The 15,119-nt window shown below is 39.5% G+C and overlaps 1 protein-coding gene across 32 annotated transcripts in view; it reads right to left on the reverse strand.

The window, feature by feature from the left end:
* IQCM (IQ motif containing M) overlaps window positions 1-15,119 on the reverse strand; it is a 589,121-nt gene that overhangs the window by 99,155 nt on the left and 474,847 nt on the right. For 23 of the 32 annotated variants that reach the window (XM_081544038.1, XM_081544040.1, XM_081544036.1 and 20 more), the window contains one exon: window positions 5,287-5,622. The exons of the other annotated variants lie outside the window; for them this stretch is intronic. In XM_081544038.1, coding sequence (XP_081400164.1) covers window positions 5,519-5,622 — 104 coding nt within the window. In that variant the 3' untranslated portion in view covers window positions 5,287-5,518. Of the gene's footprint in view, window positions 1-5,286; window positions 5,623-15,119 lie in introns of those variants that run through there. 32 annotated transcript variants of the gene reach the window in all.

Raw genomic sequence — 15,119 nt, forward strand, 5'->3', positions numbered from 1 at the left:
TGTTGACTGTATTCTCCATGCTGTACCCTACAGCCCCATGACTGATTTATTTTATGACTGGAAGTTTCTATTTCTTAATCCCTTTTACCATTTGTCCATTCCTCCACCTCCCTCGCCTCCAGCAACCACCAGTTTGTTCTCTGTATCTACGAGTCTGTTTCTGTTTGGGGTTTATTGTTGTTATTCATTTGTTTTGGTTTTTAGATCCCACATATAAGTGAAGTCATATGGTATTTGCCTTTCTCTGACTTAGCTTTGCTTTTCATAATATCCTCTAGATCTATTCATGTCATTGCAAAAGGCAAGATTTCATTCTTTTTTATGCCTGAGTAATACGGAATATTACTTTATTTATTCACCTATCAATGGAAATTTAGATTGCTTCAGTGTTTTGGTTATTGTGAATAATGCCACAGTACAAATAGGGGTGCATATATATTTTTTTAAATTAGTATTTTCATTTCTTTCGATGCATACCTAGATGTGGAATTGTAGAGACATATAGTAGTTGTATTTTAAATTTTTTGAGGAGCCTCCGTACTGTTTTCCATAGTGGCTACACCAATTTACATTCCCACCAATGGTGTACAAGGGTTCCTTTTTCTCTACATCCTTACCAATTCTTGCTATTTTGATAATATAAAACATTGTCTTTTGATAATAGCCATTCTGATGGGTGTGACTTGATATTTCATAGTGGTTTCAATTTGCATTTCTCTGATAATTCGTTATATTGAGTGATTTTCATGGTCATCTGACTATCTTCCTCAGAAAAATATTTGAGTCCTCTTTGTTCTTCTTTCTCAAGATTCTTTGGCACTTCAAGGTTTTTTGTGGTTCCCAGGTGGTGCAGTGGTAGAGAATATGCCTGCCAATGCAGGAGATGCAGGAGACAAGTGTTCAATCCCTGGGTCAGGAAGATACTCTGGAGAAGGGAATGGCAATCCATTCCAGTACTCTTGCCTGGAGAATCCCATTGACAGAGGGACCTGGGGGGCTATGGTCCTTGGAGTCACAAAAGAGCCAGACATGACTCAACTACTAAGCACATACAAATTTTAAGTTTCTTTGTTTTAGTTATGTAAAAAATGTCATTGGTGTTTTGACAGGATTGCATTGAATCTGTAGGTCTCCTTTAGTAGTATAGACATTTTAACATTTTGAAGTTTTCCAGTTCCTAAGCACAGTATTTATTTCTATTTATTTGTATTATCTGAAATTTTACTTCATCAATATCTTATAGTTTTCAGAGAACAGGTCTTTCACTTCCTCGGTTATTCCTAGGTTTTTTATTCCTTTTGATGTAATTGTAAATGGGATTGTTTTCTTAATTTCACTTTCTGATCGTCTATTAATAGTGTGTAAAAAAGCACCATATTTCTGTAATTAATTCTGTACCATGCAACTTTCCTGAATTCATTGATTAACTCCATTTTTGAGTGTGTGTGTGTGTGACATCTTTATGACTTTCTATATGTAGTAGTATCATGTCATCTGCAAATGGTGACAGGTTTACATATTCCTTTCCAACTTGGATGCCTTTTATCTCTTTATCTGTGTGGCTAGGACTTCCAATGCTATATTAAAAAAAAATAGCAATCAATGTGTGGGCAGAATGGCATCCTTGTCTTATTCCTGACCTTAGAGGAAATGCTTTCTTCTTTTAACTGTTGGGGATGTTGTTGGCTGACTACTACTAGCTTTTTTGGTCCCAGGGTGGAGTCCCAGCTACTTCCTGCCTCTGCAGGAAGCTCTCCAAGATCATGAGTGAGTCTGATCCAGGCACCTTTCAAACTACTGCCTCTTCACTGGCTCTTGAAGCAAGTGAGATTTTGTGTGCATCCTTTAAGAGTAGAGTCTTGGTTTCCTAAAGCCCTCACTCCAGTATTCTTGCCTGGGAAATCCCATGGACAGAGAAGCCTGGCAGGCTACAGTCCATGAGGTTGCAAATTGTCAAACACGATGAACTACTAATACTCTGCTCTCCTGAGCCCAAGCCCCGCTGCCTTTCAAAGCCAGACTTTTAAAGGCTTGTCTCCCGGTGCAGGACCCTGGGAGGGGGAAACTGATGTGGGGCTTAGATCCTTGCCATGTTCCTTGGAGAGGAACTCCTCAGTTATATTATCTCTCCAGCAGTAGGTCTTCATGCTAAGGGTCTGGTCCCAAGTAGACCATGTCTACACCCCTTATACCCATTTCATTGTGGCCCCCTCTTTATAGCTTTAGATGTGGAAAATCTTTTCTACTATTCTTCAGATCATTCTCAGAGATGGCTGCTCTATATTTAGCTGGAATTATAGAGCTATTAGAGAAACTGAGCTCAAGATCTTCCAAAGCTGCCATCTTGATCCAGACTCCTTATAATATTTTAAACTAGAATGATGACCATTCAAGTGAAAGCATTTTAAATTTTTCCTCTTCCCTAAAATAATGAGGAATGCAATTTACTCCCATGTCCCAAAATGGCATATTCTCTTTTTTGATAAAACTAAACTGCATTTCCTAGGATGCCACTGCATTTAGATGGAACCAGGTAACAAATTCTCTCCAATAGAGATAAGTAATATGTTCCAAGCTCAGATTGAAGTAGTTAAAAAGAGGGTATGCTTTCTCCACACTCTCTTTTTTATCTGCTGCCTGGCTGTGAAGATTGCAGGTGAAGCCCTAAAAAATGTCAAAGCTATTAAGATGGAAAAAACCTGAATGTTTAAAAGAATGCATGGAGCAGTATCTGCTGGCTTATATTGAATTATGAAGTGAGCAAAAAAGAAGTTATTATCTTAAGCTAATGGGATTAGGAGGATTGTTTTTCAAAGTTATTAACCTACCAGAATTATATACTTCTCTCAACATAATATGGGCTTCTCTGGTGGCTCAGTGGTACAGAATTTGCCTGCTAAGCAGGAGACTCCAGTTCAATCCCTAGGTCAGGAAGGTCCCCTGGAGGAGCAAATGTCAACCCAGTATTCTTGCCTGGAGAATCCCATGGACAGAGGAATCTCACGGGCTACAGTCCATGGAGTTGCAGAGTCAGACACGACTGAGCATGTACGCATGTGCACACATTCCAAAATTCACTTTTGTGTGAAAGTATGCTGCAAATTCTAAAGCATTTTGCAAATTTAATATATCCTTGTTATTAACAACATTAATAAAAGTTACACAGAATTCAGTATTTGAATTGTGTGTTCTAGAATGGAAGCTGAGAAGAGGAATGAATCAACAAGGAATAATTCCCTTAAATCTGAATTTTCTGAAAGGTAGTCCATGTTTCAGGGTCATAGAAGTTTGGCTTTCAACTATTCTGATAGCTGCATTTATTTAGAAAAATATAGATTTATAAGAAAATGTAAGACATAAGACAAAGATCATTTAAGAGATGTAAGAAACCTAAATCTTGACCTTCTGTTGTTTCTGCTTTCTTTTTCTTAATGCACTTTTATTTAATTTGGCTTAGCTATTTTAAAGATTGTATTACTCTAGTCAGAAGCAGTGTTTTAGAACTCAGCTGGGTCACAGGAACTTTCTCACCACTCCATTCTAATTTGCAGTTTTGCTATAATAAAAGCCCTAAATATATTGCTACTGTCTAGACATTTTATCTGAAACAAGTGTCCTTTGTGGTCTCAGAGGACTTTTCTATTTTATTTCCAGTAAATCAAAGTCTGTGAAGAGCTTCAGTTCTTATTAAGACATACCCTTCACAGTCCAGTAATCGCCAACTGTGGCAAGCCATTGACAGTTCATTTACATATAAGTGATGACTTCCATCAGGTAGTTGGCTCAAAAACACAATGGACATTTAGAGCATATCCTATATTTCTTGTTCTTTGATGAGCACCAAATGCCAATTTTTGTATAGAAATTGACTATTGAAAAGTGAAGGCTCCTTTTCACTGACCTTACACTGTCTTCTAAACTCTGGAGTGACAGGTCAACGAACTTAATGTAGGATCACACCTCTACAAGGTATTTAGGAGCCCTACTCCAGTTTGCTAAAAATCAAGAAGAGTCAAATGTAGAAAATCACACTTTTTTAAAGGAAAAATAAATTTCTTCAGCATCTTGCTCCCAATTGTCATAATCATAGCTTCGTTTTCATATTTTATGTTAATAGGTAGTTGTGATATTGTTTTTGGATTAATTGTTTTCTCCTGTAAATATATTTGTCATTTGAAATAGTGGCGTTCATTACACAGCACTCATTAGGATATCTTATGTTTTAGTTTGTAAGTGCCTTTCATTATATTCTGTCTTTTGCTCTCAGTTTTTTTGGAATACTGGAGGCAGAAATCTAGCCAATTTTTACCTTAATAAAGCTATAAAAAGGAGTAAGCTGATGATCTGTTACCATGCTGGGACTCAACTCATGTGATTATTTAACTGTATATTTTCCAGCTATTTTTCAGTATTGAAGTAAAATGTTTCTCTTTAAAATGAAGCTTTCTCAATTATTAGCAGGGATAATACAGATCATTTAATTTCACAGGGAAGCTAACCTCTCTATTTTAGCTCCAGCAATCATTTCCCCCCATCAGATGTTTTACTGTTAACATTTTCTAATTAGAGTATCAGCATGTGTTTTAGTCCATCTTGGTTCTGGTTTTAGTGGGGCCCTGACTTTGCATGATTCTTGTAATTAGCTTTTCTAAAGATTTCATTCTAGTAATCTCCATATTTACAGCGAACTCCGTTGCATGAAGTAGTCTGAGGGATTTTAAAAAAAAACCCTAAGTGTCTATTACAGAGGTAACAGATTAGGATAAGGACTGAGAAAATGGAACACCTGTCACGTAGTCCCTGCCTCTTTATTTGTACCAAGTCACTGTGCTGTGCATGGACTGTGTTCCCTTTAGGTTCACGTCTTCACTTATTTCTCCAATCTCATTCACAGATGAAAGAAGAGACAGAGGGACAAGGGAAGGAAAGATGGATAGATGGATGGATGATGGATAGATTGATAAATTTAAATTCAAGATTCTTAAGGGACTGGTGTTAGCCACTGTGCTTCAGATCTTTTCCAAATTAAGGCAGGTAACTCAGGAATACTATACGTTAACTCTCAGTTTTTCACTTTCAAGTGAGCAATAAGATAGGGGAAACATAATAACTACACTAATAAAATAATATATTTTAAAGCACACTTAGAGAAATCATTTCCAAAAATGGAAACAAATGTTTAAAAATAAGAATTTTAACTTTTTTTTACAGCATTTATTGGTACTGGAATAAACCAAATTTGAGTCCAATGAAAGGAATACTTGATACTATGTGATTTCAACTCCATTATGATCAAACAGATGTTATTTATAAAAAAGATCCCATGAATGGTTCATCTGAAGACATTTAGTAATTATAGACCGTCTTGTTGAAGTTGTTCTTTGGATATTCAAAGATGCTTGTCGTTTTTTTCCAGTTGATACAGAATTAATCCATGGCCAATGCTAATCTATGTCTTTGGGGAGATAGGTTCAACTCTTAAGGTAACAAAGTTGTTTTGAAAACACTATCTTACGTCTCATGATGAATACCGTTGTCTCATTTTCCTTTCTCTTATAGATGTGGCCACCAGCTTTCCAACAATCCGGATGTTAGCTCTTTTGAGTACTGGATGCCCACTTACTGTCAGACAAAATATATAATTATATTAATGAATTTTAAATTATATAATGAAATGTATCGTGCTTTTGAAATCATCAAATATTATAGGAAATCAGTTATGGCGGTGCTGAAACAGATTTGACTTTGGCACATTTCCTTCAGGTGCATTCATTACATTATATATCATGATATGAGATTCAGCAAGAATTACCATTGAACGAAAAAGCTGAGAGAAAGGATGGCAGAATCTGGATTCCACCAATATACAGCATACATGAAGGAAGTTAGATGCAGCATATGTTTGACCATAAGAACAACACTGAAAACTTTTGCTTTACAGTGAAATCAGTTGTGATACTGATATTCAAATCAATACAAAGCATTCTTTGTAGAGATGGCTTGTACTTGATTCATCTTTATGAATGAAATGAGTTTAAATAAGAAACAAAAGGGGCTACCTTGGTGGTCCAGTAGTTAAGAATATACCTCCCAATGCAGGGGACACGGGTTCCATCCCTGGTCAGGGAACTAAGATTCCACATGCCGTGGGGCAACTAAACCCACACACTGCAACTACTGAGCCCATGGACCTCAATTAGAGAACCCTGAACGCTGCAACAAAGACCCGGTGCAAAGATTTTTCTTTTAGAAAAAGAAATAAAGCCATAGATGTACTGCAGACACCATTACCCACAGGACTAATTTACAGACGTGGTAGTCTGTTTTGCCCTGTAAGAACTATTGTTGTTCTTAAATGAAAACATAAACAACTACCCGAAAGAATATTTAAAGTTATGAGAAGAATACTCATTACTAAAAGAAAATGAACAACGACGTGTTGTTAAACAAAAAGCACAGCATTGCTGTTTTCATGTTTATCTCTGTTGCCATTAGATAAGGAGCAAGGCCTATAATAACAAAGCTAAATTAGACTACAGAGTATTCATGAAACAATTAGTAACAGTAATTTCCATTGCAGGTGTGATCACAGGAAAAGGCCATCACCAGTTGGCTTCCTAATATAGTAGTTGGGCTTCCCTGATGGCTCAGAAGGTAAAGAATACACCTGCAGTGCAGGAGACCTGGGTTCAACCCCTGGGTTGGGAAGATCCCCTGGAGGAGGGCATGGCAACCCACTCCAGTATTCTTGCCTGGAGAATCCCCGTGGACGGAGGAGCCTGGTGGGCTACAGTCCGTGGGGTCACAAAGAGTCAGATACAACTGAGAGACTAAGCACAGCACAGTATAGTAGTTATACAAGACAGGTATGTTAGTTCTAAAGATGAGATCTCAAAATACAATGATTTCCTATGGAAATGTTTTAATAATATGCAATACCAAGCATACATTTCAATAAGCAGAAAATAGCTGAGATACAGGGTTACTCAAAGCAGGTATAATAGAAGAGAAAGTAAATATAATGGTCAAAGCTCTTGTTCTTATACATTTGTGAGTGAATCAAAATTTTTCAACCGGAGAAGCCAGGATATGTGTATTTGTATAGCTGATTCACTTTGCCATGTTTACAATGCTGCTAAAACAACATTGTAAAGCAACTACACTCCAACAGGAGAAGGCAATGGCACCCCACTCCAGTACTCTTGCCTGGAAAATCCCATGGACGGAGGAGCCTGGTAGGCTACAGTCCATGGGGTCGCTAAGAGTCGGACACGACTGAGCGACTTCACTTTCACTTTACCCTCTCATGCACTGGAGAAGGAAATGGCAACCCACTCCAGTATTCTTGCCTGGAGAATCCCAGGGACAGTGGAGCCCGGTGGGCTGCCGTCTATGGGGTCGCACAGAGTCGGACACGACTGAAGCGACTTAGCAGCAGCAGCAGCAACACTCCAATAATTATTTTTTTAGAAAAGAGATATATTTGCAACAATAATGTATTAATATTGACTCATCAGTTATAACAAATATACCATACTAATGCAAGGTGTTAATAACAGGGACCATGAGGAGGGAGTTGCAAGTGAGAAAGTATAAGGGAACACTCTGTACTTTCCACTAATGGTTCCATAAACCTAAAATCCCTCAAACCCATAAAGCCTATTAGTTAAAAATGTGTCTGACAATTCATAAGTATTCAAAATATAGTTGCTGAATTATTTATACTGAAATTATAATATATGTAGGCTTTATAAAGAAATTCCACTAACAATTGCATGAGATAATAAAAAATGTGTATAGATTGGTCTCTGCCCCCAGTTCCTGGCACAAAGCTCCTAAAACACAATTTCCTAAGTGATAGCAGCAGTAGCAGCATTGGGAGCACCTTTGGTTCTAACGAGGTGACTGGGTGGGCTCCTGGAAGGGCACTGGTCACCAGCCGTGATTAGAAGCTTAGAACTTTTAGTCCCACCACCAACACTTCTTCACGGAGAGACAAGGGCTGGAAAGGGAATTAATGGTCCATCACGCCTGTGTGATGTTCTTGCTCGGTGGCTCATAGGGTAAAGAATCTGCTAGCAATGCAGGAGACCTGGGTTCAATCCCTGGGTCAGGGAGATCCACTGGAGAAGGGAATGGCACCCACTCCAGTATTCTTGCCTGGAGAATTCCATGGACAGAGGAGCCTGGCGGATTACAGTCCATGCGCACAGCAAAGTGTCCCACAAGACTGAGCGACTAACACTTTCACACCTATGTGATAAAGCCTCTGTAAAAATCCCAATAGTGTGGGGTTCAGAAAACTTCCAGGCGGATGAAAACATCCTCAGACTGGGAGGGTGATGCCACAAGGACAGAAGTAGGGGGCTCTCCCAGATCTCACCCTCCTGATCTCGCCCACTGGCTGTTCTTTGGTACCTTTTATCTCATCCTTCAATAAACTAGTAAATGTAAGGAAATGTTTCCCTGAGTTCTGTGAGCTGCTTTAGCAAATTAATAAAACCCAAGGAGGGGGTCATGAGAATCTCTGATTTGTAGCCAAGTTGAGCACAAGTTGTGGGTACCTTGACGATCTACTACTTTTTAAAGAAATTTCTTTATTCGGCTGTCCCAGGTATGAGTTGCAGCATGCAAGATCTTCATTGTTGCACATGTGATCTTTAGTTGCAGGATGCAGACTCTTAGGTGTGGCATGCGGGATTTAACACCTTGCCCATAGAATCCAGCCCCTTTGCATTAGCACCAGTGAAGTCCTGATGACTTACTATCGATTGGCATCTAAAATGGGAGACTGTCTCCAGGGATGGAGCCCTGAGCCTAGGGGATCTGACTGGGAGCTGACGCTCTCTCCAGGTAGACTCTACCAGAATTGAATAAGACTGTAGGACACCCAGCTGGTGGCAGAGAATTGCTTGTTGATGTGGGGAAAAAATCCCACACATTGAAATTGTCTACCAGAATCTTAGTTGGTGACCTGAAGTGGGACTGGGAACAGAATCCTAAATTGCATAATTTGTTATTTCATAAATATTTCAATTAAATAAAGGATCATTCATATTAGGGAGGATAAAAATGTTGGTATACATGATATATTTTTAATCATTCAAAGTAAATATTCTTGACCTTCATTTTTCTTATATGGTGAGATAGATTCAGAAAACAATTGTTTTGATTAAAAATACTCAAATCTTGACTAAAATATTAAATGTATTTTAAGCTGTATTGCTGAATTGGCAGAGAAGGAAGAAAATAAAGGCCCATAAAAAAGTAAAATCAGTAACCTTAGTGGATTTTGGGGCTTCCGAGGTGGTGCCAGTAAACCTAGCTAAAGAACCTGCCAATGCAGGTAGACGTAAAAGACTCTAGTTTGATCCCTGGGTTAGGATGATCCCCTGGAGGAGGACACAACAACCCACACCAGTCTTCTTGCCTGGAGAATTTCACGGACAGAGGAGTCTGGTGGGCGAAGAGTTGGACACGATTGAAGTAACTTAGCAAGCACACACAGTGGATATTGTCAAAGTACTAAAGCCAGTTTACTTTTGGTGGTGTTCTGAGGTTTTCTGCTGAGCCCTGGATGTCTGAAAAGGAAATTAAAAGAAGAAATAAAGAAAGCTGAGCACTGAAGAATTGACGTTTTTGAACTGTGGTGTAGAAGAAGATTCTTGAGAGTCTCTTGGACTGCAAGAAGATCAAACCAGTCCATCCTAAAGGAAATCAGTCCTGAATATTCATTGGAAGGACTGATGCTGAAGCTGAAACTCCAATACTTTGGCTACCTGATGCAAAGAACCGATTCATTGGAAAAGACCCTGATGCTGGGGAAGATTGAAGGCAGGAGGAGAAGGGGATGACAGAGAATGAGATGGTTGGGTGGCATCACCAATTTGATGGACATGAGTTTGAGCAATCTCTGGGAGTTGGTGAAGGACAGGGAAGCCTGGAGTGCTACAGTCCAAGGGGTAGCAAAAAGTCAGGCATTACGGAGTGACTGAACTGAACTGGATGTCTGAGCTTCAGCTTTGTGAAGGGAAAAGCATCAAGAGGCAAAGCATAGAGTTCACTCAAAATGGGGAGCCCAGCAGGAGACCACAATGGAAGGCATGGGCCCAGAGGTTACACCATCAGATAATAATACCAAAAATTAAAGAGAGAGAGACAGTGAGGGAGAGAGAGAGAGAGAAAGAGAGGAGGGAAGAAAATGGAAGGGAAGAAAAGAGAAGAGAAAATTTCAAAGAAGGGGAGCAAGGAAACTTTCCCTTTTTCACGAGGCAGGGAAGATGGAGCAGAGCCTCAAAAGTGCCATTGGTTTGATGCCCCAGTTCATGTCACCTGTGTGGTCCAAAATACCTTAAATAAATTTAGAGTCTGCTGGGTCCCAAGGACAAATGAAAAAACTTCTCTAGATGAAAACAACTTCAACCAAGTCCTTTAAACTATGTCATAGAACCTTCAAGCAAATGACTCAAATCTCTGGGCCTGGATTTCCTCATATACAAACAGAGATGGTAATTGTATCTACTCTATAGGATAATAGTGAGAATAAGTGAGATGCCAGAAGGAAAACAGCTGGCCCACAGGAGGTGCTCAGTAATTAGGCCATCCTGATTCTTTTTTTGGCTCTGAAGTCTTCTACAGAGATGTTCACATATTGTATGACAAGAACCCATTTCAGGAACATTTGTAATATTTTTATACCTTCTGGAAATCTCTTTTATTAACACTTAAACTTGGTCTTCAATAAAAGCGCTGATCAATCTTGTCCAAGAAAAATAATATGTCATAGAAACATTTTATAAACCCCTATATACTATAATTCATTTTAAATAGAAAAGCGGGTTACAAAGCAATATCATGTACATCCCAGGTTTCTGTGTTTTGTTTTTTTTTTAAGTTATACACATAGGAAACACATGTATGGTATTAAATACCAAAATATTCACAGTGGATGGAATTATAATTTAGCTTTAGTCTTTTTGCTTATCTATATTTTCAACAGAATATATTATTTATATAAATAACAATATTAGACATTGTCAAGTTTCTAGATTGGAATATGGAGAAGGAAAGGGCAACCCACTCCAGTATTCTTGCCTAGAGAATCCCATGGACAGAGGAGCCTGGTGGGCTGCTGTCCATAGGGTCGCACAGAGTCGGACACGACTGAAGCAACTTAGCATGCATGCATGCATCGAAGAGGGAAATGGCAACCCACTCCAGTGTACTTGACTGGAGAATCCCAGGGATGGAGGAGCCTGGTGGGCTGCTGTCTATGGCGTCACAGAGAGTCAGATAGGACTGAAGCAATTTAGCAGCAGCAGCAGCGGCAGATTGGAATATACGGTAAAAGTCACTTTTATTGTAAATAATGAATAAGTGATCAGAAGTTAGATCTTTGCTGATATTCAATAATTTGAATAAATGACTTCAACTTGAGAAAATAATCCAATAAAAACAGACAACATGCTTAATACTCATTTAATACGCTGTCTTTTCAGAAAACAGAAACTGGATTTTCCCCAAAGGCTCAAAGTAAGCTTTTGCCCTCTGTTATCTTTTAAACCACCTCCATATTTTTATGTTCACAACTCTGTTTTATGATTTTTCATGCCATTTCTCTGACCCTGTCAAGGTTATATATTATTCTACATTATTGGCTGCTTTTGTCAGTGTTTCAAAATGAATGTTTGTAGAGCAACTTGGAAAGAAAACAAACATAGATTTTGTTAAAAAAAAAAATAAAACACACATTTAGGATACTGAGGATCTATTTAGTCCTATTTGTTTGGGTTCATGCTAAGTGTTAGGAGGTGGTGTAAAAGGCATGAGCTGAACCCTTTGTGGGCCTTCATTTCCTAATCCAGAAAGAAAACAAAAAAATTGCTATTATTATGGTATTCATAGACATTTAGTTTAAAAAATGAAAGTATCTACCTAACATAGTATAATGGCCCTGCCTACCAGAAAATTATCATAGTCAATATAAAGCAAAAATAGAGTCTGGGGGTATAATTGCTTTATAACGTTGTGTTTCTGCTGTTCAATGAAGGGAATCAGCCATACACACACACACATCCCCTCCCTCTCGAGCTTCCCTTCCTCCTCCCCACCCCACTCCTGTAGATCCTCATAGAGCAGGAGCTGAGCCCCCTGTGCTATACAGAAGCTTCCCACTAGCTTTCTATTTTACACATATATAGTGTATATATTTCAACGCTGTTCTCGCAATTTATCTCGCCCTCCCCTTTCCCCTACTTTGTTTACAAGCCCATTCTCCATGTCTTAAATGAATAACCGACAAGGGCCTACTGCATAGCACAGGGAACTTGGCTCAATATTATGTAACAACCTAAATGGGCAAAGAATTTGAAACACAATAGATACAGCAACATGTGTAACTGAATCACTCTGCTATACACCTGAAATTATCACAATACTGTTAATCAAACATGTGTGTGTGTTTCAGTCACATCTGATTCTGTGCAATCCTGTGGACTGTAGCCAACAGACTCTCCTGTCCATGAGATTCTCTAGGCAAGAACGCTGGAGTGGGTTGCCATTTCTTCCTCCAGGGTAATCAACCATACTCCAATATAACACAAAAGTTAAAAAAGGGGAACACATGTAAACCCATGGCTGATCCATGTCAATGTATGGCAAAAACTACTACAATAGTGTAAAGTAATTAGCCCCCAACTAAAATAAAAAAATATATATATATAGCCCTGGATGAGAAACAATTAAGGACATAGTTATATTTCATACTTGCATATCAGAGATCCAAATTTGAACCTAGGTTTTGTGCATCTTAGAATTTCAAACAGAAATATATCCAAGAAGATTGGCAGAATAAATTCTCTAGGCATATCTGCAATGAGAGACCAAGATATCTTCCTGGGGAAAAATTCTTAATATGAGAAGAGTGAGCTGAATATTTTCATCTTGGTCCAATAAGACAGTGGCCGTGGCAGGGATGATGGGTGGTTTTACATGCTCTGAGCTGCCTCTTGCTAAGAAGATTTTGCCTTGTGTCCCTGACTCCCTTCTTCCTCACCTTCCCACCACCCCAGGGAGAGTCTGGTTTATAGCCTCGTGAAAGGAAGACGCAAATGAGAGCTATTGTTTGCTACACCATGCTCTCAGAGCACTGAGCGTAAGGGCATCACTGCTCTGAGATTGAGGGAACTGGGGTACAAAAGCCAGGAGCGGGGCTTTTCTCTTCAGCAGGTTGGCTTAGGCCCATGTGGAACCAGCACAGCATGGCCCGGACAGGCAGTGGTGGCCACAGCAGCAGCAGGACACCTCCATCAGGCTTCCTGAGCTTCAGAGTGCCAGCAGCACATGGCACTGCCAGGGGCTGGGGCAGGGACATGGGAGGATTCCATGTTGTGGTCTAGAGTAGAGCGCAAATGAGATATCTTAGGAGAACTGCTAGAAATAACTTCTGTCCTGGGGACTGCTTTCAAAGAGGCCAGAAGCTGGCCTCAAAGCAGGTAGAAAATTCTACATGCCACTATTTGGGGACTATATATATGTATCTGCATGCATGCTGTGTGCTAAGTCGCTTCAGCCGTGTCCAACTCTTTGCAACCCTATGGATTGTAGCCCGCCAGGCTCCTCTGTCCATGGGATTCTCCAGGCAAGAATACTGGAGTGGGTTGCCATGCCCTCCTCATGTATGTATCTACATATACATATATGTGTATGTCATATATACACATATATCTGGCCGTCTGACTGAAGGATGCCTAAGGTCCACTGCATACTTGTGTATATGTAGTTGGATATTGTTTTGAAATATCCAAGTTGGACAGAGGAGCCTGGCAGGTACAGCCCACAGGGTCGCAAAGAGTCAGACACAAATGAGAGACTAGCACACAAGCGCACACCAATGGCTTCCTTGAGGGTGACTAAAAATAATCACCTCATTGCTAATGAGTGTCAATCTTGAAATAGTGAAGAAATTATAAAAACCGACAAATATTCTATTCTTGAGTTTTTAAGTAATCAGCTCTCTCATTAGTTATCTGTAAATAGAAATGGAAAACATATAGCTATTTAATAAACATAGCCATTTTAAAATGAGGTGAATAATTTTGTGACATTCCAGATATGTATTACCCTCAGGCAGAAAAATCCCAGAACAAAAAGCACCACTGCATTTCAAGAAGGAGGTCTTAAGCAATAGCAATATTTTCTAAAGGAGGACTTCTACTTGGAAGAGTATGACTTTGCTCAGAATGTGCAGCATTTGCGGGATTCAAGAAACCGGAATCTGAAGAACTTGCCACATGGAGCCATGCGGTAAGGAAAAATGTGTGATTACATGAGAACGCTTTCCAACTTAGAGACCTGAACTAACAGACTGGTCGGGGAATGAGAGAGGAAATATCCATGAACTCTTGAGAAAGGGCCAGACACCCTACACTCTTGTATCTTGCCCTAGGGGAAGAGAAAATGGGAATCCTCAATGGTAGAAAACATGAATAGGGGTGGGAAAATCTGGGAGTAAAGGGTTTTTTTTGAAGGGGGCAGCAGATCACTTAGGAAATGTCATGGGGCCAATACGGCGCCAGAGCAGTGGTTGTGGGCAGTGCCCAGGTGATGGCTCTGCAGCCTTACAGAACGAATTGCAGCCTGACGTGCTGTGAAGAGAGCTACTGAGATCTGGAGCACCCCAAGGGGACATGGGAATTCTGAGCAGGCTGTCTGACTGAAGGATACCTAAGGTCAGGATAGGGAGCAAACAGAATATATGAACTTCACTGCTGAGGCTGTGGCAGATATGAATACTTGGGGCCAGTGTATGGTTCCTAAGGTCAGGGTGGTGTGATTCACACCACAAGTGGCCAGCAACGAGGAAAGATCACATTGAGGATGTCTCTCAAGATGAAAGCAAATGAGAGAGCAGACTTGTTAAATGGGCTCCTGACACAAAGTAAGAATAAATGATACAATTAGATGGCATAATATAAACAATGAATAGCATAAAAACACAAAAGATAGAAAAAGAGCTTACAGAACATTGACATGAAAGGAATCAATCTGGGAAATATTTTTAATTTTAATCAGACTGATTAATTTTAATCAGTCTGGGAAATATTTAGCAGGGAAATATT

Source organism: Giraffa tippelskirchi, chromosome 11 (assembly GCF_054371585.1).
Source record: "Giraffa tippelskirchi isolate mGirTip1 chromosome 11, T2T-mGirTip1v1.2.pri, whole genome shotgun sequence".
NCBI classification, from domain to species: domain Eukaryota; kingdom Metazoa; phylum Chordata; class Mammalia; order Artiodactyla; family Giraffidae; genus Giraffa; species Giraffa tippelskirchi.